At 37.4% G+C, this 23,808-nt stretch overlaps 1 protein-coding gene and 1 long non-coding RNA gene across 3 annotated transcripts; both read left to right on the top strand.

Moving 5' to 3' along the window:
* The first annotated feature begins 1,367 nt into the window (after positions 1 to 1,367).
* LOC148785008 (uncharacterized) lies at positions 1,368 to 7,593 on the top strand. The gene is made up of 2 exons (XR_016062761.1): positions 1,368 to 1,751; positions 7,348 to 7,593. It is a non-coding gene; the product is annotated as an uncharacterized LOC148785008 (long non-coding RNA).
* A 6,559-nt stretch (positions 7,594 to 14,152) lies between these two features.
* On the top strand, positions 14,153 to 21,486 carry LOC105173278 (protein ARABIDILLO 1). 2 transcript variants are annotated; one of them, XM_020697778.2, is made up of 13 exons: positions 14,153 to 14,721; positions 15,078 to 16,649; positions 16,905 to 17,063; positions 17,150 to 17,236; positions 17,366 to 17,497; positions 18,387 to 18,514; positions 18,654 to 18,741; positions 19,213 to 19,307; positions 19,476 to 19,539; positions 19,720 to 19,895; positions 20,153 to 20,374; positions 20,499 to 20,583; positions 20,771 to 21,486. In XM_020697778.2, the coding sequence occupies exons 2-13, from the start codon at positions 15,312 to 15,314 to the stop codon at positions 20,945 to 20,947; spliced, it is 2,751 nt and encodes a 916-aa protein (XP_020553437.1). In that variant the 5' UTR covers positions 14,153 to 14,721; positions 15,078 to 15,311; the 3' UTR covers positions 20,948 to 21,486. The 2 variants fall into 2 exon arrangements, with proteins under 2 accessions (XP_020553437.1, XP_020553438.1); XM_020697779.2 differs by having other exon boundaries at positions 14,153 to 14,734.
* The last annotated feature ends 2,322 nt before the right edge of the window (positions 21,487 to 23,808 follow it).

Raw genomic sequence — 23,808 nt, 5'->3', positions numbered from 1 at the left:
TTTTCTCTCAAAATTGTCCTGTTTTCTTTATTTATTTGTTTTGAAATTGATTTAGAAACCTAAATTACAATGATTTATTTTAAAATTATTTATAATTATAAATTTTTTTATTATTAAATAAATATAAGTATTGTATTAAAATTAACGGTGTTTAATAAATATCTCTTATGGTGAGTTGTCAGCAGAATTATTTGTTAACGATAGTTAATTTAAGGGGGTTATTTACAATTTTTTAAACAATAAACATATATTTATAACTACGATAAATTTAGGGGAGTCTATTGCAATTTACTCAATTTAAAAATATCATTCCAAATATTAATCATTTTCAAAATTTACAAAATTCATTTGTAGAAAATAAGATTCGACTCTTCTAATAAAAATATAATTTAAATAAAATGTATCTTCTTAAAATAAAATACTCGAACCAATACTGATTCAAATATATTTTTATTTTTTCATATATTAAGAAAATGGTAAATTTTATCAAGTTTTCTTGGGGTGCATATGGATTAATGGATTCGTATTTGATGGGATGGATTGAAAAAAGAATTTTAAATTCATCAATATTCAACTAAATTATAGTTCAAAATTAAAATTGATTGATTTGATATTTTTTAAATTTAGAATTATCCAAACAAATTCAAAGAATTTTAAATCCTTCAATCCAAATGCAACCTTAAGGTTTGATGCAATTACAGATACCCGTGTCCACACACCACAAGGATCAAAAGAATTTTACAAAAATCTAAAATTAATGGGGGATTAACCTAAAATGGAGGTTAGCATTCCCAATACTTAAGTCAGTAATGTTCTTACTCAAGAAATAAAAGAAAAAACTTGAATCAATGTTACAATAATGGTTGAAAATGATGTTGAAGTAATGAAAATTGTGTGGGGGTGCAAAAAGTAAATTGAAAATAGCTTAAAAATCGAGAGAAAATAAGAGTTGAAGGGTGATATATATAAATATTTTGCCAAAATAACTGCACAAAGAGTCAATTTATAACCCATCATGAAGTAGGATCCAGAGAGTGGTTATGACAAATAATATGTATTCGATAGCTACACATGTTAGCAAATAACTAAAAAAGTGTTATGACTGTTTCAAGAGGTCTTATCAGGTCAATTCGAAAATTCGGGAATCTGTTATCTGCTGCTTAAAGAGTTGATTTCAACCGGATCTCTTAGAGTTAGTAGGAGACATTTTAGTATGACATGTTTTAAAGTGTTAGTAACTTGTGTGACATGTCGATCCTACTGTATGCTGACTCTCTTGTCGGATTGAGCTCGTTTCTTGGGCTTGCCAGGTTAGTAAGGATAAGGGTACACTTTCTTTTTCTTGGAATTTGAGGAAAATTATTTGAGGGGGCATCATCACCCCCCCTCCTCCAGGAGTGAGAGACTTGGTGGCAAACATTTGGAGTAGGAAGAAATAATCCTGCAAAATAAAAGATTTTTTGTCTGTGCTTATCCAGCAGGGAAAGTCCTGCTTGGGTGCTTGGGTTTGTCCCTTGCCGTGCTAATGAGGAGAATCTTGCTGGCTGAAAATAACTTGTACACACACATGGATTTGGGGGATCTGTGCATATCTGCAAGAAGTTATGTGATAATTACAAAAGATAAAGAAGAGATATAGACTTAGCTATGCGCTAAAGACACGCGCTTTCTAATTAGAGGCGCAGTGACAGGAAGGAGAAGAGGGCGCTGAGTTCTATGCAGATGGACTGCTTGGTTGCTTCATATTTAAGGTAATTTTTCTTTTGACATTTTGCATGCCTCCTTCTTTTTGAGTAAGTTTTCTTCTCCTCCATTTCTTCTTTATTGTAGGTAATAGTTCCTCATAAGATTTTTCCAATTTCCTTTGCAGGTTCCAAGTTTTTAGGGTTTTTCCCCCCTATTATTCATTGCTTCTTATGTTGGCTAAGACTTCCTTACTTCGTATTTTCTCTTTATTTTTGCAATAATGTCATCTGGTAGTACTGAAGAGAGGATGGGGAAAGAATTTATGATAGATTTGGCAGGCTTTTCTAGCATAGAGGGAGAAAACCCTACGGCCTCTGATTTTACCTCCTGTCATGGAAGTGACAGCGAGGAGGGAGGGAATAGTTCGGAGGAGCTAGGAAGAAAGAAGGTGAATGAGTGATTGGTAGCATCTCGTTTTGAACCTTTTAGGGTTTACCATTGTTGCTTTATTGATGTTGATGCGATGAGTATTAGGGAGAAGTACCGGATAACTAGTGATTTTGTTATCCAAGTCCCTGCTACTGATGCTCACCCCAAATATTCCCACTAATGGATTTTTGTGTTTTTACTTGGGTCAATTGGAGGTTAGTTTGCGTTTTTCTATCCCTGGTTTTCTTTTTTTTCCTGATGTAGTTGCCTTATTCGATATTCCTTTGAATCAATTAGTCCCTAAATTGTTCAATTTGTTGTCTGATTTTATATTTTGACAAAAAAACCTTGGGAGAAATCCCTTTTGTTGCCCAATTTTAGGCATTCTTTATGCTGAAAAGAGCAGGACCTATTCATTTTTCCTTCACTTTCCAAGGGAAAGCTCGATTTCTCTCAATTGAATCTTCTGTGAAAGTGTGGAAACGCCATTACTTCTTCATTTCCTCTCCCACACCTAGATATTTATCCTATGTGGATCACAAGTCCTCTTAAACAAATTAAGTCTTCTGATTGAACTTACTCTGCTACTTCCAGAACTTACTAAAATGTTAAATGCTTAGCCTTTGATCCCCTCAAATTATATCGCTCTGCCATCCTTCATTGCTTCAAGTTGAGCCCAAGAAAAGCAGATATGGATCTGGTTCTGGTATACTCTCTTGGAACCTTTTTTTCTTGTTGTTTTCCTACTGAAATGATTAATTAATTGGATTTAATTAATCATTAGTGTTGGACATAGCCCAAGTCTAGCTGAAAGGTGAACCTAAAGAGTCACACACAAATCACCGAGAAAGAACAAGGAATTAATTTGGAATTAATTTCATAAGGTGTAAGTAATTGGATTACTCACATATTGGGGTTCATTGGATGAATAACCCATGTTTAAATTAATCGGATTAATTTAAATTGGCTTGTCTTTATTTAATTAACGAATTAGATTTCATTAATTAATAAGAGACAATTTAGGCTTGAGTATTTAATTGGATTAAATACCTAGTGGCTCAATTAAATAAATTTTATTAAATTAGATTTAATTAAAATTCATTGGACCTTGAATTTATTTTATATAAAATCGGCCCACTAGCAAAATTGATGGAGGGAAAGTTGACCAAAGAATTGCATTTTTTAAAAGTACTAGCTTGGTCATAGTTAGACTCTTCTTCATATGGAATGGATTGAAGAGTTGCCTTATAGATAATATAATATATCTAAATACATTCTTGTTTATCTATTCAAGACATATAAATATAGATTGTGTATAATCATTAGGGTAATAATTTATTACACAATATACAACACAAAAACTCTCTTGCTCCTCCATCATGTTCTGCTGCCCCTCTCTCTCTCTCTCTCAAAAGATGAGATTTTGGTCCTCATTCTTTCTAGAAAAGGGATCAAGACCTCGTTTATTCCAGTGTGGTGTGGATCATCTTTGAAGGATTCCTACGTTAGAATCTTGAGTGGACAAATTCGACAAAGTTGCTCGATTGGAAGCTCAAATTCTAAAGAGGTAAAATTTGATTTTACATTTATGCTCCTCCGTTTATTTTTCAAACCATGGCCTCATATCATTATTTCTTTTTTGTTATTTAATTTTCACTCTACATCGAACGCTTGGGAACTCAAAGGGTACACCTCTTGGATTCGTTGTCTTTTACACTTTAATTATTAATTATTGTATGTGTATTCATTACCGCTTCCTCTAGCATGTTCGTCGGCCGTACCACACGATCCTTTCACATTCTTCAGGTCTAAGGGGTTGAACCATACTCAGGGTTCTCCCTCGCTCTTACAACAGGAGCAAATCTCATTATGCTTCCTTTTGTCACAATGGTCGCCCTTTTGTACTATTTGGGCATCTTTTAAATTCATGTATCTTTCTACCCGGGACAATAGATCACAAAAGTCATAGACGAGTTTCTCAGCTAATGATTCAAAGAGAGGTACCACCTGAAATCCTTATGTGATAGCACTGACCAGTACCTCCGAGGTGAGTGGTTGGGACCTCCGGAATAGCTTGGTTGAAAAGTTGGATATACGTCTTCAAGGTTTCTTTTTACTCTTGTTTTACTCCGAAAGGGACTAATGGCCTATCGTAGATACTTCCTACTGCTAGTGAACTAGTATAGAAAAAGAAAGCTAAATTATGCAAAAGATTATATTGATCCAGCTGCCAGTTAGTCGAACAATTACTGGGCAGAATCGGTTAGTTTAGTAAGAAATACACAATATTTAATACCATCAGTATACTTGTGCAATAGGACTGCATTTGCAAACTTACGGATGTGTTCAGCTGGGTCTGTAGTGTTGTTGTAAGCAAACATGTGTGAAGGTGCCCTGAAATGAGCAGGGAACTTTTTTGCCATGACAAGAGCGCTTAAGGGAATCCCACGTTCTGCGGGCAAGGGTTCTTTCCTTACCTCTTGACAGAGTTCCAACACTTAGGGACCTTAGCTCTCGAGTGGTTTAGAATTCAATGCTAACATGATCATCATGTATAGGTCCTTCTTGTTGGAACACAACGAGATTCTGCTCGTTGGTTGCTTGATCTCCTTATATCCCAAAATTCTCACGTTGGGAGGATTGTCCTGCTCCACCAGCTTAAACACTTCAGAGAGTTGATTTAATGGCCTCCATAATAAACTGGCGGAGCTACTCATAGAAGAGCGGGTTAGTGGCAATAGGTAGAGCTGTGGGCCAAGAGCTGGAGCGGGAGCATTGAAACCCCCTAGCGCTTGCAGTGGAGGTGAGAATTAGAATCTGCTGCAGTGGGAGGGAAGTGTTCCCCTCAAAAGCTATTATCACCTCCATAGTCTAAACTAGCCATGTCTCACAACGATAACTCAAGTGTTCCCACAGACAGTGCCAAAGATGCGAACCAAGGTCCAGTCGCACCATAAGGATCGAAGGACTTCCATAAAAATTTTAAGATTAATGGAGGACTAACCTACAAAATAGAGAGGTTAGCATTTTGATGTTTAAGCCAGTAATATTCTTACTGAAGAAATAAAAGAAAAACTTGAATCAATGTGAGAATAACGGTTGGAAATGATGTTAAGTGATGAAAATCATATGGAATTTAAAAGGTGAGTTGAAAAAAGCTTAGCAATAGAGAGAAAATAAGACTGGGAGTGTGATGAAAATGTGTTACCAAAATGACTGCACAAAGATTTAATTTATAGGCGATCGTAGAGTAGGATCTAAAGATAGTTATGGAAAATAGCTAAATAACAAAAAAAAAAAAGGTCTAAAATTTGGACTTGTCAAGAAAGAGCTATGACCGCTTAAAGAGGTCTTGCCAAGTCAATTCGAGAATCCAGAAATCTATTGCTGCTTAAAGAGTTGATTTCAACAAGATCTTTTGGAGTTAATAAGAGACTTTTAGTGTGATGTTTCCTAAAGTGTCAGTGGTTACTGTAACTTATCAACCTTACTGTATGCTGATTCATGTTGTTGGATTGAGCTCGTTTTTTAGGCCTCTTAGGTTAGTAATGGTAAGGCAAGTTATGGGCTTAATACCTTGCTTATGGGCCAACAAGGCCTGACTTGCTGGGCTCTTTGGTGAGGACCCACTTTATTTTTCTTGGACTTTGAGGAAAAATATTTGAGGGGGCATTATCGGTCTTATAATATATAATATATAATAATAATAATAATATATAAATATATGTATATAATATATAAAAGAGGGGGGGAGTTGGCACCGCCTCAACCCCCCCCCCCCTCCCCACTTAAAATATATATATATGTGTGTGACTTCATATTCACACACATACTTTCGCATAACCAGTTCCGCAGTATTTCTGCAATATTTCAGGTATGAAATATTGATTTTAATTTATATTAATTTATATAATTATATTATTTAATTAGTTCATTTATTAAATATTGATTATATTAAGCGATGTACCATTTAATCGAAATATTTTACGGGTTTGGCTATTTAAAATAGTGTCTAATTAAATATAGAATCGGATATAAAAATGATGTCGTTGGTTAATTAGATTATTAAATTCGTTAGATTTGAATATTGCTATAGCCAATTTATATAATTCCATCGAGATTGTTAACTAAAATACGCAATTCTACGTATTGTTATTTAATTAAATTATATAATAGCGAGAAATTGATAAGAAATCTGTAGAAATATTCTGAAAATTATATTTAATAAATGGTATGTTAATAAAGAGGAAAAACGAAGATTTGTACTTCGATAGAAGTGGAATATTGAAGAATTATTAGAAATTATACGAATAATATTTAATATTATATTTAAAAGAAGTTACGATATTCTTGATATATTAACTATATGTGGTATAACTCATTATAGGATACGGGGGTAGAGTGAAAGACCGAACCACTACCTATTAGATAGATAAGCGTTGTAAGGTCGAGGTAAGTGAATAATTAGTATTGTCTATATATGTATCTTTAATTATGGTTTTACTGTTATCTGAATTTGTGGTTTGTGCTAATATGGATTTATTTGAAAGTATATGAGTGATGGATGATTTGATTTGATTGATGGTATTGTGTACGTGGAATGAGAAACTACGTTGAAATATTATGTTTGTTGTTTGATGTGTTGTGGATGTCTGAAAATGAGAATATATGGATATACTGTTTTACGTTACTAGTTGCTTACAAGAATGGTGATATGTGAAAATGAGGGAGTGGTGAAAATTGAATATATATTGTGGCGTGAATACCCCTTGATGTGTTGAAAAGCCTATAAGGCGAAATGAAATGAAAAGAGCTTTGATGTGATATGAGAAAGAAATGAAATGAAAAGAGAACTTTGATGCGATATGAAAAAGATGTGACGTGAAAAGAGCTATGATGCGAATTGAAAGAGCTATGATGCGAATGAGATTAATGAGCCGACTGTCAAGTGGATTCACTTAAATTTATATAACGGTGAGATTGAGTTGACGGAAAAAACACGATATCACCTTCTGGTAAGCAAACTAGGAAAAAGGAAGTTTAATTGATTATTTTATTGTGAGATAGCTATGTGGTGTACTACAATTGATTATGTTGGAATTAAATTAACTGTAATCCATGCATGGTGCCTACTTGTCCTGTTTGGGCTATGTTTAATATACACATATAGATAGGGCTGATTATTTACTTACTGAGTGGCAGGCTCATCCCTCTGTTGACATTTTCTTTCAGGAGTAGACTTCGAGGTGTCTGACTGTTAAAGAATAGGTCTACGCGCTATACTCAAGCAGGTCGGGCCAGTATGCTGTTTTCTCCTCTTTGTCAGCTAGAGTACAAATCTTATTTTGTTTGTATAAAGAGAGCATAGGCGTATAGATCAACTGTGGTGAATCACCTGTGGTGTTTGATTTGTATATATGTGATCTTGTGGGTTGACTATGTCGTTATGACGTTGTGATTACGTATGCATATTGATTAGATGATTATGTTTATTTATATATAAATACAGGGATTACTATAAGTATGACGTTTAGGGTAGATATAGCCCTTGTAGCGAAGGGGGTGCTACAGAAGTGCCCGTTTTTAAAGGAGCAAATCAAATATTGCAAAACATCAAATTTTATAAAAATTTTTAAACAAACTTAAAAATAAAAAAAGAATCTAAAGATTTTTCACCTAACTATTTAAGAGTTACATATTTATATCAATTATCAGGGGAGAACAATATTTGTTTAGAAAATAAAGGATATTTATAATTATATCAATTTTTAAAAAAACTTAATTTAAGTTAGGCTTAAAAATATTATATTATTACTCCAAAATCTTTGCATTAAAATTTTTGAAAAAAAATATAGAGGTCGCCTTTACTTGTTCATGCACTAATTTATAAATACTGGTCATCGTGGCACGCCATCCCTACATAAATATAATAAATAATTTTTCATATTTTAAAATATATTATAAATAAGAATAAATTTTTGTAACATGGATTGGTGTTAAAATATATAGACACAACAAATGAAAACCAACTTAAAATATTATCGACACAATAAAAAAATAGTATAATGGTATTTAAATGATGTAGAGTCACTTTTGTAAAAATATAATGACAATAATAAATACAGTTGATTTTTAAGATTATCTAATTAGGAGTATAATTATCATGTTTAAAATTTGATGCAGATGTGTGCGAGTATAGAAGGCCTTTATATATATATATTAGTACTCGCAATTTGTGGCACACTCTATGTGTACACATAATTCTTATTCTATTTAGAAAATATTTATAAAGTGCTTATTATTTAATGAAATATATATGAAATAATAAGCTAATCTATGTTTATAAGAAAAATAGTACAAAAAAGGTGCAAGATCATTAAGAGCAAAAGAAATACATATAAAAAGATAGTGAGGGAGTGGGAAGTTAATAGATAAATAAAAATTTAAAATAAATATTTAAAAATAGACAAAAAAAAAAGAGAAGAAAGATATAGAAAAGGTGCTCCTCCTTAATTAAAATATATTAAATACGAATAAAATTTTGTAACTTGGAGTGGTGCTAAAATATATCGACGCAACAAAACAAAACCAACTTAAGGTAACTAATGGTATCAAATGTTGTGTTTTTCTTAATACACTAACGAATTCTACTCAACCATAGTTCAATCAGCTTCCAACTGGATCAGTTAAATCTTTTGCGAAATTCAGCTCCTTTTCCCAACACCAGTTCGCTAGCAACAAGAAGTACAATAAATCAACCATTAGCCTTTTCAGGATCAAGCAGGAAAAGAAGAAAACCTTGAGGGTATATGTCCAATATTTTAACACAGTTATTCGAGAGGTCCCCCACCACTCATTAGGAGGTGTTGGTTAGTGCATTTACTCAGGGAATTCATAGAGGGCCCCTATTCGAATCTTTAGCTAATTAACCGACTACTAATTTTCTGGATGCACTAGCTCAAGTAGAAAAATATATGAATTTGAAGGATGCCTAACTAGTGAAAAAGAATGGACATGACAAGAGAAAGGAGAGTGAGTCGCCTTCTACTCGCAAACCAAAAAGGGAGAACCGCGAGGACGTTTCAACCCCCTCGATCCAAAAAATGACCATTACACACTTCACTAGTCCTGGAAGGATGCTTATAGCAATTGACCGACTTCCTGCTTTGCAGTGGCTTAACGGCTCAGAGGAAGGTCCTCAACTTCCATATTTTCTTCATGTAGCATAGAAAATATGGGAACGATACCAATCGCTGCCATCAGCTCAGGCAGGAGACAAAAATACTCATTCAAACCGATTACCCAAGGACTACATGGATAAAAAGAAAAGGCGTGAACAGAATGACAAACATTCTCATCACCACAACTTTGGCAGGGGTGAGTAGCCAGATGAGGATCCTCACAAAAGGGAACATGAAAAAAAGGAAGCCCCACCTGAAGAAATGAGCCCATAGAATATCCCTACTAAAAGAATAATCCATATGATAGCAAGAGGACCCACGGATCGGGACTCAGGACGAACTAGACGTGCCCATGCAAGAGCTGCTAGAACTGTTATGGAGATAGACGACAAGGAGCCAATAGGGGGACCAATGGTCCATTTTGGTCCTGTTGACTCCTAGAGAGTACATTTGCCTCGTAATGATGCACTTGTTATTTCTACCACAATACCTAATTATACTGTTCAACTCATTTTTGTGGATTCAAGTAGCTCCACAGATGTCCTATTCTACAAAATTATATTAGTAGATAGAACTAAGGGGCATCCCGCCAGAGCCAGTAGACACTTTGTTCTATGGTTTTGCAAGAGAGGGCTTACACTCGCTGGGACAAATTTTCTTTAGGCACAGAATGCACCAGGAGGACCAGGATGGTTCACTTCCTAGTTGTGGATATGCCATCAGCATATAACTTGATTTTAGGACGACTTGCTCTGAACACTTTCCAAGCAGTTGTTTTACGTACCATATGAAGCTGAAATTTCCTACTGGAGACAAGTTAGGAGAAGTCAAAAGTGATCAATACACAGAACGGAAGTGCTATGTTGGAAGTAATAAAAAGCAAAATGAAAAGATGGAGGTGGACCCTCCTAACAAGGAAAGCAGTCGGGGTTCTACCCAACAGGATGATCAAAAGTGTCTCATTCCCACTAGTGTCTAGCCGGCTTAAGAGCTATTGAGTATCCAACTGATGCCTGCAGAGCCAGATTTCCCATCGATTCCCAGCTAAGTCCAGCACTAGTAGGGCAATTAAACTCCTTTTTACAGCAGAATGTCGATGTTGTTGGCTAGTCAACCAACGTCTTCATAGGTATTGATCCCAACATAGCCATACACAATCTGAACCTAGATCTAGCCTCCCCCCAAGTGAAGCAAAAGAAGAGATATTTCGAGCTTGAGAAAGATAAAATCATATAGGAAGAGGTAAATAAGTTGTTTGTCAGTAGGGCATATCAAGGAAATCCAATGTAGTACTAGTACCCAAGCTAGGTAACAAGTGACGCATGTGTGTTAACTTTCGAGATGTCAATAAAGCATGCCCCAAATATTTCTACCGTATAGACAAATCGGTGGATTCTGCCTCTGGTCATGAATTATTAAGTCTAATGGATGCTTCGCAGGGTTACCACTAAATTATGCTCAACCCTGATGGATTAGAACGAGTTAGCTTCATCACATCAAAAGAACCTATTGTCATGTGATTACGCCTTTTGGACTAAAAACTACAGGTCCTACGTATCAACGTTCAGTGGATCGCATGTTTGGAGATCAATTAGAACACAACATGGAGGTATATATTGATGACATGCTAGTAAAGAGCCGGCAGATGGACCAACACCTTGTTGACCTAGTTGAGACACTCAACACATTAAGGAAACATCATTTGAAGTAATAATGCCACGAGGATGAGGATACAAAAAAGTAATGACACTTCCATTCTTCAACAGATGTATCGGAAGGAAGGAACTGAGCATCCCCTCGGGAAGTAAAATAGAACAGACTAGGACTTGTTTTCTTTAGTATGAAAGAATGAGTGAAATTGGAGGCAGAAGGAGTCTCACCTAAATTCCTCACTAAAATATAAAATCCAGCAAGGATACTAAAGGCTTTGGGAACGAGTTAGTCCAGATTGATCTAGAACAGAGTAGATACTTCAGCAAAGAAGGACGGTACAGGAAATTATAATCCCGCCTCTAGTCAGGCTACATAGAAGCTCATGAAACCCTCAGGAGGTAAATGAGGGCATTCAGTAGGAGCAGGGACCTAAATCAAGAAATCTTCAGGTATCCCAAGTCTAAATCAAATCATACCTAGATCCTCTTCCTTTATGCAGGAGCAGAAAACTCAATAGGACGCCGTACCAGACGCGACCGCTATATCCCCTGTCTTCTTTCTCTTGGACTCTTCCTTAGATATGTGTTTCCTATTACTCACTCCTTCCTCACCTTTTTCTCCTTGGCGGTCGAATTGGGAATTATCGGAATGGGCTACCAAATCAAATGAGGAAATCTTCAATCGCTCGTTCTTCCATACCCCCCCCCCCAAACATGATTAAAATTTTCAAAAAGAATAGGAGACTTACCTAGAAATAATGGAGGGTGAGGATGATAGCTTAACAGTGAAGGAAAATGCCTTATATATCCTTTACTAGGAACTGTCCTTCGAAATAGGGACTCAGCTGGTTCTCCCACTTTATGGGGCAATCTCTAGAGGAAATTCAAAAAAATGAGACTCTTCCCCTTCTTTTCTTTCTGTACTCATTCTTAAATCTGACTCTTCTTTGCAGGATTAAATTCAAATTCAAATCACATCTCTACAGGAAAAGGAGGAAATTAGCTAAACTTGATCCCCCTTGCTGATAAGTAGGGAAATATTTCTCTTTTGTAGAACACCTTACCTACTCCAACAGTCCAAGTCTACTACTTACACTCTTGGAGTGGGGGGAAGTGATGATGCCCCCTAAATTTATTGGGCCAAGCCTGCAAGTTAGGCATCCTAGTCCAGCCAGCTAAGAGCCCAACTAGCTTATCAGTAGGATGGATAAAAGCCCATCAACAGGGAAGAAAGACCTACAAACTTACCTGTTACTTTACTAAACTGGTAGGCCCAAGAAATGAGCCCATTTTAGTCGGACACGTCACCGTATAGCTGAGAGGATACATCATATAGTTTGCCAAGACATCTATACACATATCCCTAAAATATCTCAAGGCGATTCCAGGTAAATCGGTAACAAACAAGTTGAAAAATATACAAATAACCAATTTTTAAATTTTTAGACAGACATGGCAGGGTATAGTCCAGCTCACGTATATCAGTCAATATTTACCAAAATCTCAAATAGATTATTTTGGAGGATAGCCAATTCAAATGGCTTTCCAATGGCGTATGGAACTCGACAATTAACCCCGTATCCAATTTTATACAAAAGTATAAATAGAGGCCTTGTACAGTCATTTGAGAGCATAATTCTTACTCTCAATCCTTCACTTTCGGGCATTATATTCTTTTGATTTTTGAGCTATTTTACACTCATAATTTGCACTCTGCACTAACATTCATCATCCTTAATCATATCTTACCATTATTCTCACTTTATTTAAGTTTTTTCTTTTATTTTTCTTTAAACGGTCACTGACTTAAGCATCCTTACCTCTGTTTTGCAGGGCTAGTCTTATGATAATTTTAGAATTTTATCAAAGAGCATTTGACCCTTGTAGTGTGGCCAAATTTCTAGTACGCATCAAGTCCTATAGATAACAAAAACTCGTAATTTTAGTCCCAATCACAAATTTCGTTAAATATTAAAAGAGGGAGCACGTGATTTGCACATACTTCCTTAAATACGTGCGTAATTCGTGGTTGGGACTAAAATTATAAATTTTTGTAACTTATGAGACTAAATTTGATAAATATTATAATAATGGGACCAAAATTATCAAAAGAATAAATTATGGTTCGTTTACTTGCCATTTCCCTCAGAAAGTATAGCCGTCAGTCAGAATATTATAAAGGACTAGGTCAACTTGCACATTTAATTTTGCACGTGGGCTAATCATGTAAAAATGAAAGAATTATAAGTAAAACCTTAATACAAGTGCAGTTGTTGTATTGACAAATCAACGAGAGCATTTAAAGGAACTTTAAACCAAGGACAATTTAGGAATTTTAAGTCAAAGGAGAAAAAGCCATAAATGCCCCGTAATCAGTAGGAGTGTAACAAGTTCAACAAGCTTTCACCATGATCATAGTATTTGAACACTCCACATATCTCTATGTGATATTAATTTATCTTTTTAGATCACATAAAAGTTTAATAAACATAAAGATCTTATTTTATTTTTTACCATAATAAGAAACTTCTGCGAAATCCATCGAACCAAATTAGAATAATCTTTTGTTAAAATCTTAAAACTTTTAACAATTGTTTTATATTTACACAGCTCTGTATATGTCTGATCTAAACGGAATATCAATTTCTTGACAACATTGTTTTTAGGGGACAGCCTAATGATCAGAACACAAGATTCTTTTATGAATGTTATGTCTTAGGTGCATAAGTGAGGTAGAAAAGATCTCTGAATCACATTGCTCATTTCCATAAATCTTAGTTACTGAAGGGATGATTTTACAGAAAATTCAGATACTTCAAGAGTAACTGTTCGATGTTTTAGACATTTTAAATACAATTTACGTAAAATCGATGGAGATACAAACTATGCTAACTGATGATAAAACTTAAAACTATTAGATGCGAAAATGTTTATATCATGTTCTATATATTATATGCATGCATATATACATTAACAACCTTATGATCCATCAATAGTGTAATAACGAGTTTAAAAGTCTTCATTCGAATCATGGTATATGGACATTTTGTGTATCCGTGCAATATTAGTTCAGCGTTTGTCATTCTGATCATATGTAGGTCAGAATATTCTTCAAAAAATTTTAAATTACCCATCAATACAGTTCAACCTGCATAAATAGTCATGGAATAAAGTTTAGTGCTTTCTATGAGAACATTCTAAATTGCACATTCTCCACTCCCCCTCCCCCCACACTTATCCCATTGTAACCCCCCATATGAACCCCACCTCAAAGATAATTCTTTTTCATTCATGTGATCTTAGATTTGATGCATATGTAATTCACCATTGACGGGCTTGTAATGGTATGCGTGTGTGTGAGAGAGAGAAAGGGAGAGGATGATCCAAGGGGTTCGAGGCTTTGGCTTTGATTTCTCTCAGTTCTTTGATATATTTGCCTGAATTCTCTCCGACCATTCCTCCCATTTGTCTTTCTTTTATCTCCCTCCGCCTCCCTCTCTCTCTCTCTCTATATATATATATATATATAGATTTCTATGTATATGTATATCTATATATCATATAGTTGTATATGAATCATATTTATAGGTAAAGAAAATTTTCATATACACAGCTTTTGTGTCCATCTGTATTTGTTGTGCATTAGGGTGCCGTTACTGATGTATATACACAAGGTTTCTTGGATGCAATTTTCCTTAAAAGCCAATTAGATTCAATGCCAAGACTGGAGATTTAAGGGTTTACCAGGAGGGCCACAAAGCTAGAACATTCAGGTTTGAAGGAAACGTAATTCACTTATACTGACTATCATGCATTTGTGATTGGGGATTTTATCCCATCTGTTGGACCGATTTTTTGTGTTCTGGGTTCCGTTTCTGCTCATAAAAAGATTAGGGTTCTGCTTAAACACCTTATCAGTGGGGTTCAGGAATTAGGGCAATCTTGCTTGGCACAGTTTTGAAGCTTGAGTCTTTTCAGGATTTGGATTTTGAGATTGAAGTCTTTTTTGGCTCTGGGTATCTGTTTCTTGATCAATGGTTTGGAAAAATTGAGTCTTTGATGTGCATTGGATGATCTTCTTCTGGACCTAGTTTTGTGACCCCTGTTTGTTGGCATTTGGTGGTTTCAGGTGAGGAGGAACTGTTAGGCCCCATTATTGCTGTTGGTGATCTAGCAGAAGCGCTGCTACAATAGTGCTTGCTGGTTATCACTGTTGGAGCAATTAAGAGAAGAGCTTGCTTTCTATACTGTTTGTGCTAATAACTTTTGGCTTTAGTGTATAGAGTCTCTCGTTTGTGCATCTTTTATGGGTATTGAAATCCCTGTTCTTGGAGTACGTCCCGTCTGCTGAACTGAATCAAGTATGAGTAGGAGAGTGCGGAGGAGGGTTGTTAGGAGGGGCAAAGAGAAAGTGGATTTCCCTGAGATCGATGAGAATTTGACTTTGGATGAGAAAGGGGTGCTTGATTGGACTAGGTTACCTGATGATACAGTAATTCAGCTTTTCTCATGTCTAAACTATCGTGACCGAGCTAGTTTGTCCTCAACCTGCCGGACATGGCGGACTTTGGGAAAATCTCCATGTTTGTGGCAGATGTTGGATCTACGAACCCATAAATGTGATGCTGCAGCTGCTTCATCACTTGCCTCTCGGTGTGAGAATCTTCAGAAGCTTCGGTTCCGAGGTCCTGAGTCTGCTGATGCCATCATTAAACTTCGAGCTGGGAATTTACGAGAGATCAGTGCTGATGGCTGCAGGAAGATGACTGATGCAACGCTCTCTGTGCTTGCAGCTCGACATGAAGCGTTAGAGTGCCTTCAGATTGGGCCAGATTTCTGCGAAAGGATCAGTAGTGATGCTATAAAAGCAATTGCAATTTGTTGTCCACGACTACAGAAACTTAGGATCTCAGGTGTTCATGATGTGGATGCAGATGCAATCAATGCTTTGGCAAAGCATTGTCAGAATTTGACAGATATTGGATTCATTGACTGCCGAAAGGTGGATGAGACTGCAATGGGAAATGTAAAATCAGTCCGCTTCCTCTCGGTCGCAGGGACAACTAATATAAAGTGGAATTTGGTAGTAGAGCTATGGAGTAAGCTGCCACACCTGATTGGCTTAGATGTATCTAGAACAGATATTAGCCCAAATACTGTCGCAAGATTTTTCTCATCCTCATTTAATTTGAAGGTCTTATGCGCCTTGAACTGTCCGGCACTTGAGGAGGACGCCACCTTTGTCTCTAATAACAATCATAAAGGTAAAGTGTTACTGGCTGTCTTCACTGACATTCTTAAAGGAGTAGCTAACTTATTTGTCGATACACCAAAGACTGAAAGAAATATTTTCCAGCATTGGAGAAACTCTAAGAAGGATAAGAAATTAGATGACCTCTTGAATTGGCTGGAATGGATGATTTGCAGTTCACTTTTACGTGTTTCTGAGAGCAATCCGCCTGGTTTGGATAATTTCTGGCTCAACCAAGGCGCAACTTTGTTACTTAGTTTCATGCAGAGTGCACAGGAAGAAGTTCAAGAAAGGGCAGCGACAGCTCTTGCAACTTTTGTTGTAATTGATGATGAAAATGCCAATATCGACACTGGAAGAGCTGAAGCAGTTATGCGAGATAATGGCATACGCCTTCTCCTAAACCTTGCCCAGTCATGGCGGGAGGGGCTTCAGTCAGAAGCAGCTAAAGTAAGATTTCAAGTATTGGTGCTTTACTTGATAAGAATTTTTACTTCTGTGTTTTTCTTTCGATTCATTTTTGCTTCTGCAATTAGTTTTTTCTTGCTATCCATTTATGATCTTGTCACTATATCCTTACTCTTGTACTTTCACGTTCTCCAAAGGTACAATTTTCAAGGATAGTAATGATCAATGAGTTTCAAGCTTTGTCATTATCTGTAGTGGGTCAAAAATCATGTTGTATTCAAATCAACTTGCATGTAGGCCATTGCGAATTTATCAGTGAATGCTAAGGTTGCCAAAGCTGTGGCGGAGGAAGGAGGCATCAGCATTCTTGCAGATCTTGCCAGGTCGGTTAACAGATTGGTTGCTGAAGAGGCTGCAGGAGGACTGTGGAACCTCTCTGTTGGTGAAGAGCACAAGGTTTCATCTGTTGTTTGGTTCTGTGTCATTATCACATTATTTGATGCTTTATCCTTCAGATTATGAAAAAAACATTCCTATTCTAGGTTGCCATTACCGAAGCTGGTGGAGTAAAGGCTTTAGTTGATCTGATCTTTAAATGGTCAATGTCTACCGGTGGTGAAGGAGTGTTGGTATGTTCCACAAGTTTCAGGGTTCCTATTGCAATTTGTTCAGCCTTAATGGCGTCCCTTAAATGGAACAGAAACCAAGTAGCTATAAAATGCTGAAGTAGGTTATGGCACTTCTTTGGTTGATTTCAGGAACGTGCTGCTGGTGCTTTGGCCAATTTGGCAGCAGATGACAAATGTAGCATTGAAGTTGCTTCAGTGGGTGGTGTACATGCCTTAGTGATGCTGGCTCGCTGTTGCAAGGTTGAAGGAGTGCAAGAGCAGGTAGAATTCTGTTCATATTTGTTGAAAACCCTCTGTTCCGCTAGGCTATTGTTTCAACTGGTTGTTGGTAATCCTATGTTATAATTAATGTATTTTGAAATGAAACTCAGACCCAACAACCTCTGCACTGCCCTTCTTTCTCTTGGTCAGAAGTGAGTAGCATTGTGCCAAATAGTCGTAGAGAGCAATTTCTAAAAATTGAAATGTCAAGGGTGGTAATGCTGACCCCTTATCCATTTGGTCAACTTCTTGTCGGATCAATAGGGCTACTTCATAGAATCCCAAGTCGATACTGCTGAACACTTCCATAATTGCTAATAAATTCTATGCATAAGTATTGTCAAATCAGTTAATTATGGGCCCTCACAACCTATTAACATATTGGATTTATCATGGGTGTATTACTACAAAGTTGTTCAGATTCTTGTTTACTTGAGTTATACATAATCTGCATGATGCTTTCCCAGGCGTTATTTTCAGCAAGGTAACATAAAACTTTATTTTGTTATGTAAGCAGATTCATCTTGTAATAGAATAAACTAGCGTTAGCATTCGAGATTGAATATACCTTCCCTTTTCAAATTATTCATGATATGAGGTGCCTGTGTGTTTGATTGAAGTTGTTGCATAATCATTGATTCATCTCAAAATAAAATGTGAAACATCATCCAGAACTTGCTTTCCATGTTTTACAGGCCTATTTACCCTTCTCCAGATATCAATGTTTCTGCTCCACATTTATTATTTTGCAATTTATACTCAGTGAACTATATTCAAAATTTAATTTCGATGTTGAAAAAGTAGATTTCCCTGTTAGAAACAAAAGAATTAAAAGGAAGAAGAAAACTGTATCCAGTTTCTGAAAATAACACTTGATCTAATTGTCCAGGCAGCTCGGGCTTTGGCAAATTTGGCTGCTCATGGGGACAGCAACAGTAACAATGCTGCTGTAGGACAAGAGGCAGGAGCTCTTGACGCTCTTGTGCAGCTTACTCGCTCTCCTCATGATGGTGTCAAGTAATATCTCCCTGCCGAAGTGCCAAAATTGATTTCTGTTTAAACTTTTTCGATTAGGAGAGATCTGTTTCTCATGTTCTTTGTATAAGACTAGGTGCTTGTGAGGGTAGACATAACACCATTATTGGCTGCTGTATAGGCAAGAAGCTGCTGGTGCGTTATGGAACTTATCCTTTGATGACAGAAATCGAGAAGCAATAGCAGCAGCTGGTGGAGTTGAGGCGTTGGTATGATATTACTATGTTTGTTTTTCATATGTCCTCGTTAAATCATTTGTAGAAAGCCTCTAGTAATTGCTAATCAGGATCTGTAAAAGCTAACACACCAGGAGGCCATAAGTATATTAAGGATGAGAAATGCATAAGGCGCTGTTGACGATTTACATTAGGTAGTTCCAGGGTAGCTGGTTTGCATAGACAATGTCAAAAGTAGTTCCCGTACTCTCTCACTTATAGAAGCCTCACTTAGAGGGATACTAACAGAATTATGCCCCTTTTTTCTTGGCTTTAAAAGTTTCCTCTATTCCTTACTAATTATTCTGGAAAATTTCATATGTGAGACGAAATTTTGGTCCTCAACTAGCTTTAAGGGTATAATATACTTGAAATGATCCAACTTGCTGAAAGAGTTGGTCGCACTAGTGAGTTCTGTGGAATTTTCTGGCTTAGTTGAGTATTTAATTTTCCTCTGGTTGTCAGGTTGCTCTAGCACATTCCTGTTCAAATGCCTCCCATGGCCTTCAGGAGAGGGCTGCCGGTGCTCTTTGGGGATTGTCCGTCTCAGAAGCAAATAGGTACATGCACTTATAACATCTATTCATGTGATATTTCTGCATATAAACTCGTGTCGGTCAGCTTGTTAAACTTCATAAACATGCTCAATCACAATTGGGAAGTATGTAGCTTTTGTTTGTTCTTTGCATATACTTTCATGTTGAATATATTCTATTATTCTGTGACAGCATTGCTATTGGTCGAGAAGGAGGCGTGGCACCACTAATAACACTGGCTCAATCAGATGCTGAGGTAAGTATATTAACATCATAGAGCCTCTCCAATTCTGTATAATTGTATGGGAAATGTATTCAAACAGCCTTCACCAAAACTAATATATAACCATTGTCTTTGCAAAATGAATCCCTGTGACTTGTCTGAATTGCTTAGCCTCTCTTCTTTCTCACTAAGTTATTATGCATCAACTTTCAGGATGTGCATGAGACTGCTGCAGGAGCGCTTTGGAATCTTGCTTTCAATCCTGGTAATGCTCTCCGCATTGTAGATGAAGGCGGGGTTCCTGCATTAGTTCATCTTTGTTCTTCTTCTGTATCCAAAATGACACGCTTCATGTCCGCATTGGCACTTGCCTACATGTTCGATGGAAGGTACTTATATATAACAAAGCAAATTTTGTTTGACGCTTCAAAGTCACATTTCAAACAAGTGCTTAACAAGTAGATTTTGCATGATAGTTATTACAGAAATAAAGCATCATGTGTATTTCTCTCCTTAGATTTTGCATCAATATAATGAGGTTGTTTGTAGCAAGGCCGTATGATTTTGCTTCTCTCCGGTCTTTCTATAGTTTTTATTCATTCCTTTGCGGTCAGAGACGTTAAGAATTTACGATGTCCTTGTGCAGAATGGATGAAATTGCTCTGGTAGGAACATCAACAGAGGGCAGTTCCAAGAGCATAAACTTAGATGGCCCAAGAAAAATGGCCTTGAAAAATATAGAAGCTTTTGTCTTGACTTTTGCTGATCCACAAGCATTTTCTGCTGCTGCTGCATCCTCTGCCCCTGCTGCACTGTCCCAAGTAACTGAATCTGCTCGCATTCAAGAAGCAGGTCATCTCAGATGCAGGTCTCTCTCTCTCTACATGTCATTGCCAATACCTCTCTCTCTCTTTTTCTTTTGGAAAAAAGATTATTCTGGAAGTTTCTGTTGCATTTTCTCATTGTCCTGATGTTTTAACATGTTTACTCAGTGGTGCCGAGATTGGAAGATTTGTTGCTATGCTACGAAATCCTTCTCCGACCTTGAAGTCCTGTGCGGCATTTGCACTGCTTCAGGTGGATAACCCCACCCCTCCCTTTTTTTTTTTCCTCATGCACAAAGATAAACACATGGGCGCCCGCACTCGCATGCAATCAATTTCATCACTATGTTTGAAGTTTGCTAGTCATCATTCCAAATGTCCATATAGCATGTCTTAACACCCCAAATTCCTCAGCGTTTAACTCGATAAGAATTTTGCAGTTTACCATTCCTGGAGGCCGGCATGCAGCACATCACGTTAACCTTCTTCAGATCGCAGGAGCGCAGCGGCTGCTGCGTGTGGCAGCCGCAGCCGCAGGCGCCCCTCTTGAAGCAAAAATCTTTGCAAGAATAGTTCTTCGAAACCTGGAGCAGCATAAGACTGAACCGCATGTCTGAAAATCAATGGCCCAGACAGTACCTCAGGCTTGCCGGCTGAGTCGACTGTGTCTGATCTCCTGCCTTCTTATGAGTAGTTGAAAAGCATTGAGAAATAGAGTTTGCTGTATAAAGCTCTTCATAAATGGTCTGCATATCATGCTGAATAAAGCGGTTGGTTTCGGTTTTGCCCGATTTTTGTTTTCTCTTACATTGTTTCTGAGCAAAATTATGACATGGAATAGGTGTTAAGTGGAGGTAGATTTGTTGAAGGGAAGTTCTGTTGGAGTTATTAATTGATGGGTTTGAACTTTGTGGGAGCAGTGAATGATGTGATGAAGTTGTGGTTATGTTAGGAGCTTGTTACCCTTCTGCTGCTTCACTGCTGGCATGCCTATGCTCATTATCTGTCCTTGCTTCTCTTTCCCCCTTTTCTCTTTCTCTCTTGAAGGAGCTAATAGGGGGAAGGATTTGTTGATCTCAAATGAATGACAATTTTGTAGTTAAGTAAAATCATTGTTTGGTGAAGTTCTATCAGAAGCGTATGTGTACTTATGTAAGTTCATGTTCTTACCATTCTAATATTCTTACTTTCTTAGTAATTTATTAATTATAAGATGACATTATATTAAATTCTTATTAGTATTTGACGCGAGCAAAAATTGCTCGTTTGTGGATGTCCAACTTGAGATCTTTGGGCTTGTTTTTTAACAAGTCTCACAACGAGAACCTATAAAAAACACGTTAACACTCGCTCAAGTCAGTAAGCCGTTGTAGAAAATAGAAACTCAATAGGATAAGTACAAGACAGTGATAATGAAGAGTAAGAATGCTTGGAATATGAATGCTTTTGCATAAGTGTAAAATTGTGTTACCCTTCATTGGGGAAGAGAGTCTTGCATTTATAAACTTTGCCATTGATGGAGAGCCCCCTTGAGATTCAAAAAGAGGTTACTATGGATAAACCTTTCACGAATCTGGAGAAAATCTTGGGGGTTTCATTTGTTGGGGACTCTTTGCCGGATAAGTCCCCTCACAAAATATGCCCCCGAATTTCTAGGGGTAGTTGGAACGAGCTCGGAATTTGCCGATATCTCTAGGCCTCATCAACGGTTACATGGCCGTCATTCTTCCACATGGGATGAAAGGCCTCTTGCCACTTGTGTATGAAAGCATAGTGGTGCCTAATCGACTACCAAGTCACTTTCTCTTTTGGGCTTAAGGATACGTATTTAGGCTCCCTTATGCAGGGCTTCTTTCTTAGCTACTGCCTCGCAAGGGCCCCAAGTTCAAGGCCTTTCCCCTTGGGTCGCGTGCATCTTTGGGCCTACAAGCCGAACTCATTGGGCCAGACATATTTTTGGGGCATTATTTAGTCCCCTTACCCTAATTAGGTGGGAGCCTACTTGCACCTCATTAGAGTAGTAAGCTCTTGTCTGGGCTTGTAGTTTTTTGGGTTCAGCAGTCCCCCTACCCGAGGGGGTAACGTCTTTTGCTAGGTATGCCCCTCAATCTCTTGCCAGATAGGGGATAAGACGTCTTTCTCAGGATAGGGCATTTGTTTGGAAGACTTTTAGCAGTTGGCTAATTATGGCCTGTAGCACCATAATAGCATGTGGGTGTTCCTACCTACGATCGTGTTAACATTGCGACCTTCAGTTCAACACCCAAAGGAAACACAGTCTGGTTGTATTGCGGAACATAATTATGTTTGGGGGCATGTTTTCTAACATGCCTGTGTCCGAGAAGTTTCCAAAGTTTGATGGTTCAACACGGCTTGGGCGTGTTCTTTCCATATTGGCTGGATTTTTGTATTTTCGCGATATTCTATCCAATTTATCCCTAAGTCAACCCTGAAAAGGAGAGATACCCAAAAACAATATCTTACAAAGGAGATAAACCTCGAAAATAGTAAATCATGAGTATTTCTACTCAAAATGACGAAGAAATGCACATATTTCTCTATTACAAACACATAAATCTAAGCTTTATCAGTGGGAACGGACCTCCAGTGGAGTGGACAACGGTTGAAGGTAATTGCCTCTGTGTAACAACTAATTGAATATGGTTACATGGACATTGGGTGAGGGTTATTGCAGCCTTAAACCCCTCTTCCTTCATTATTTTGTCCTTACATTTTTGCTTCTACTTCTGCCCACAATCTAGAGAGGCTGGAGCTTCTGCAATTTTCTTTCTTTCTTTATCATTCTCATAAGTATATTTTACCGTCCTTTTTGTGTTGATTTTTATGGTTCTTCTCCTTCGTTATTCCTTAGGTTTTTCTATTTTTTCAATCTTGGGCATTTTTCTGGTTCGTAATTTAATGGCTTCATTTGATGAATTCGTGTGTTTTGTGGGGGAGGTTCCTGCTAGCGATGATCCTTCGGAGGCAACCTCAAGAGGGACAAGCCCGACTCATCCTCCTATATAGGGGCCCCAATAGTGGAGCCTATGGTAGGCATCCACAGTATAACATCATTTAGTGGACGAGTCCTCCGACATAGAGGAGGTAGAACCTAAGGAAGCGGAGGGGGAGGCCTCCTCCCGAGAGAGGGTCCTCGGGAAGGGTCTGATGAGGCAGAAGAAGAGCCACCAGTGGTTGGTGGCGAGGGGGTGAGGGCCACCAGTCCCATTTTAGTAGATAGGCTACCTTCAACCTTTACGGATGGGAATGCATACCGCCTGAAATAGAACTATAGGATCCCTGAATACTTCACTATACTTCTCCCCAATCCTAATAGTCAACCTGAGATTCCTCTATCTAATTGTCAATGCTCAATTTCGGGCAGGTCCTTGTCTCCCCGTTTCGCCTTATTATGCTGATGTGTCCCATGTCTTTGGTGTTCTCTTGAACCAGCTTGCTCCCAACTCTTTTCGCCTCT

Source organism: Sesamum indicum, linkage group LG11 (genome assembly GCF_026168435.1).
Source record: "Sesamum indicum cultivar Baizhima isolate 11 linkage group LG11, ASM2616843v1, whole genome shotgun sequence".
In the NCBI taxonomy this organism is placed as follows: Eukaryota; Viridiplantae; Streptophyta; class Magnoliopsida; order Lamiales; family Pedaliaceae; genus Sesamum; species Sesamum indicum.
The sequence above is the reverse complement of the archived record's forward strand: the minus strand, read 5'-3'. Positions and strand labels throughout refer to the sequence as shown.

Coding starts and splice junctions, on each gene's coding strand:
- LOC105173278 (XM_020697778.2), top strand. CDS start 15,312: ATGAGTAGGAGAGTGCGGAGGAGGGTTGTTAGGAGGGGCAAAGAGAAA. Junction 16,650..16,904: donor TTCAGTCAGAAGCAGCTAAA/GTAAGATTTCAA, acceptor ACTTGCATGTAG/GCCATTGCGAATTTATCAGT. Junction 18,742..19,212: donor CTGGTGGAGTTGAGGCGTTG/GTATGATATTAC, acceptor TCTGGTTGTCAG/GTTGCTCTAGCACATTCCTG.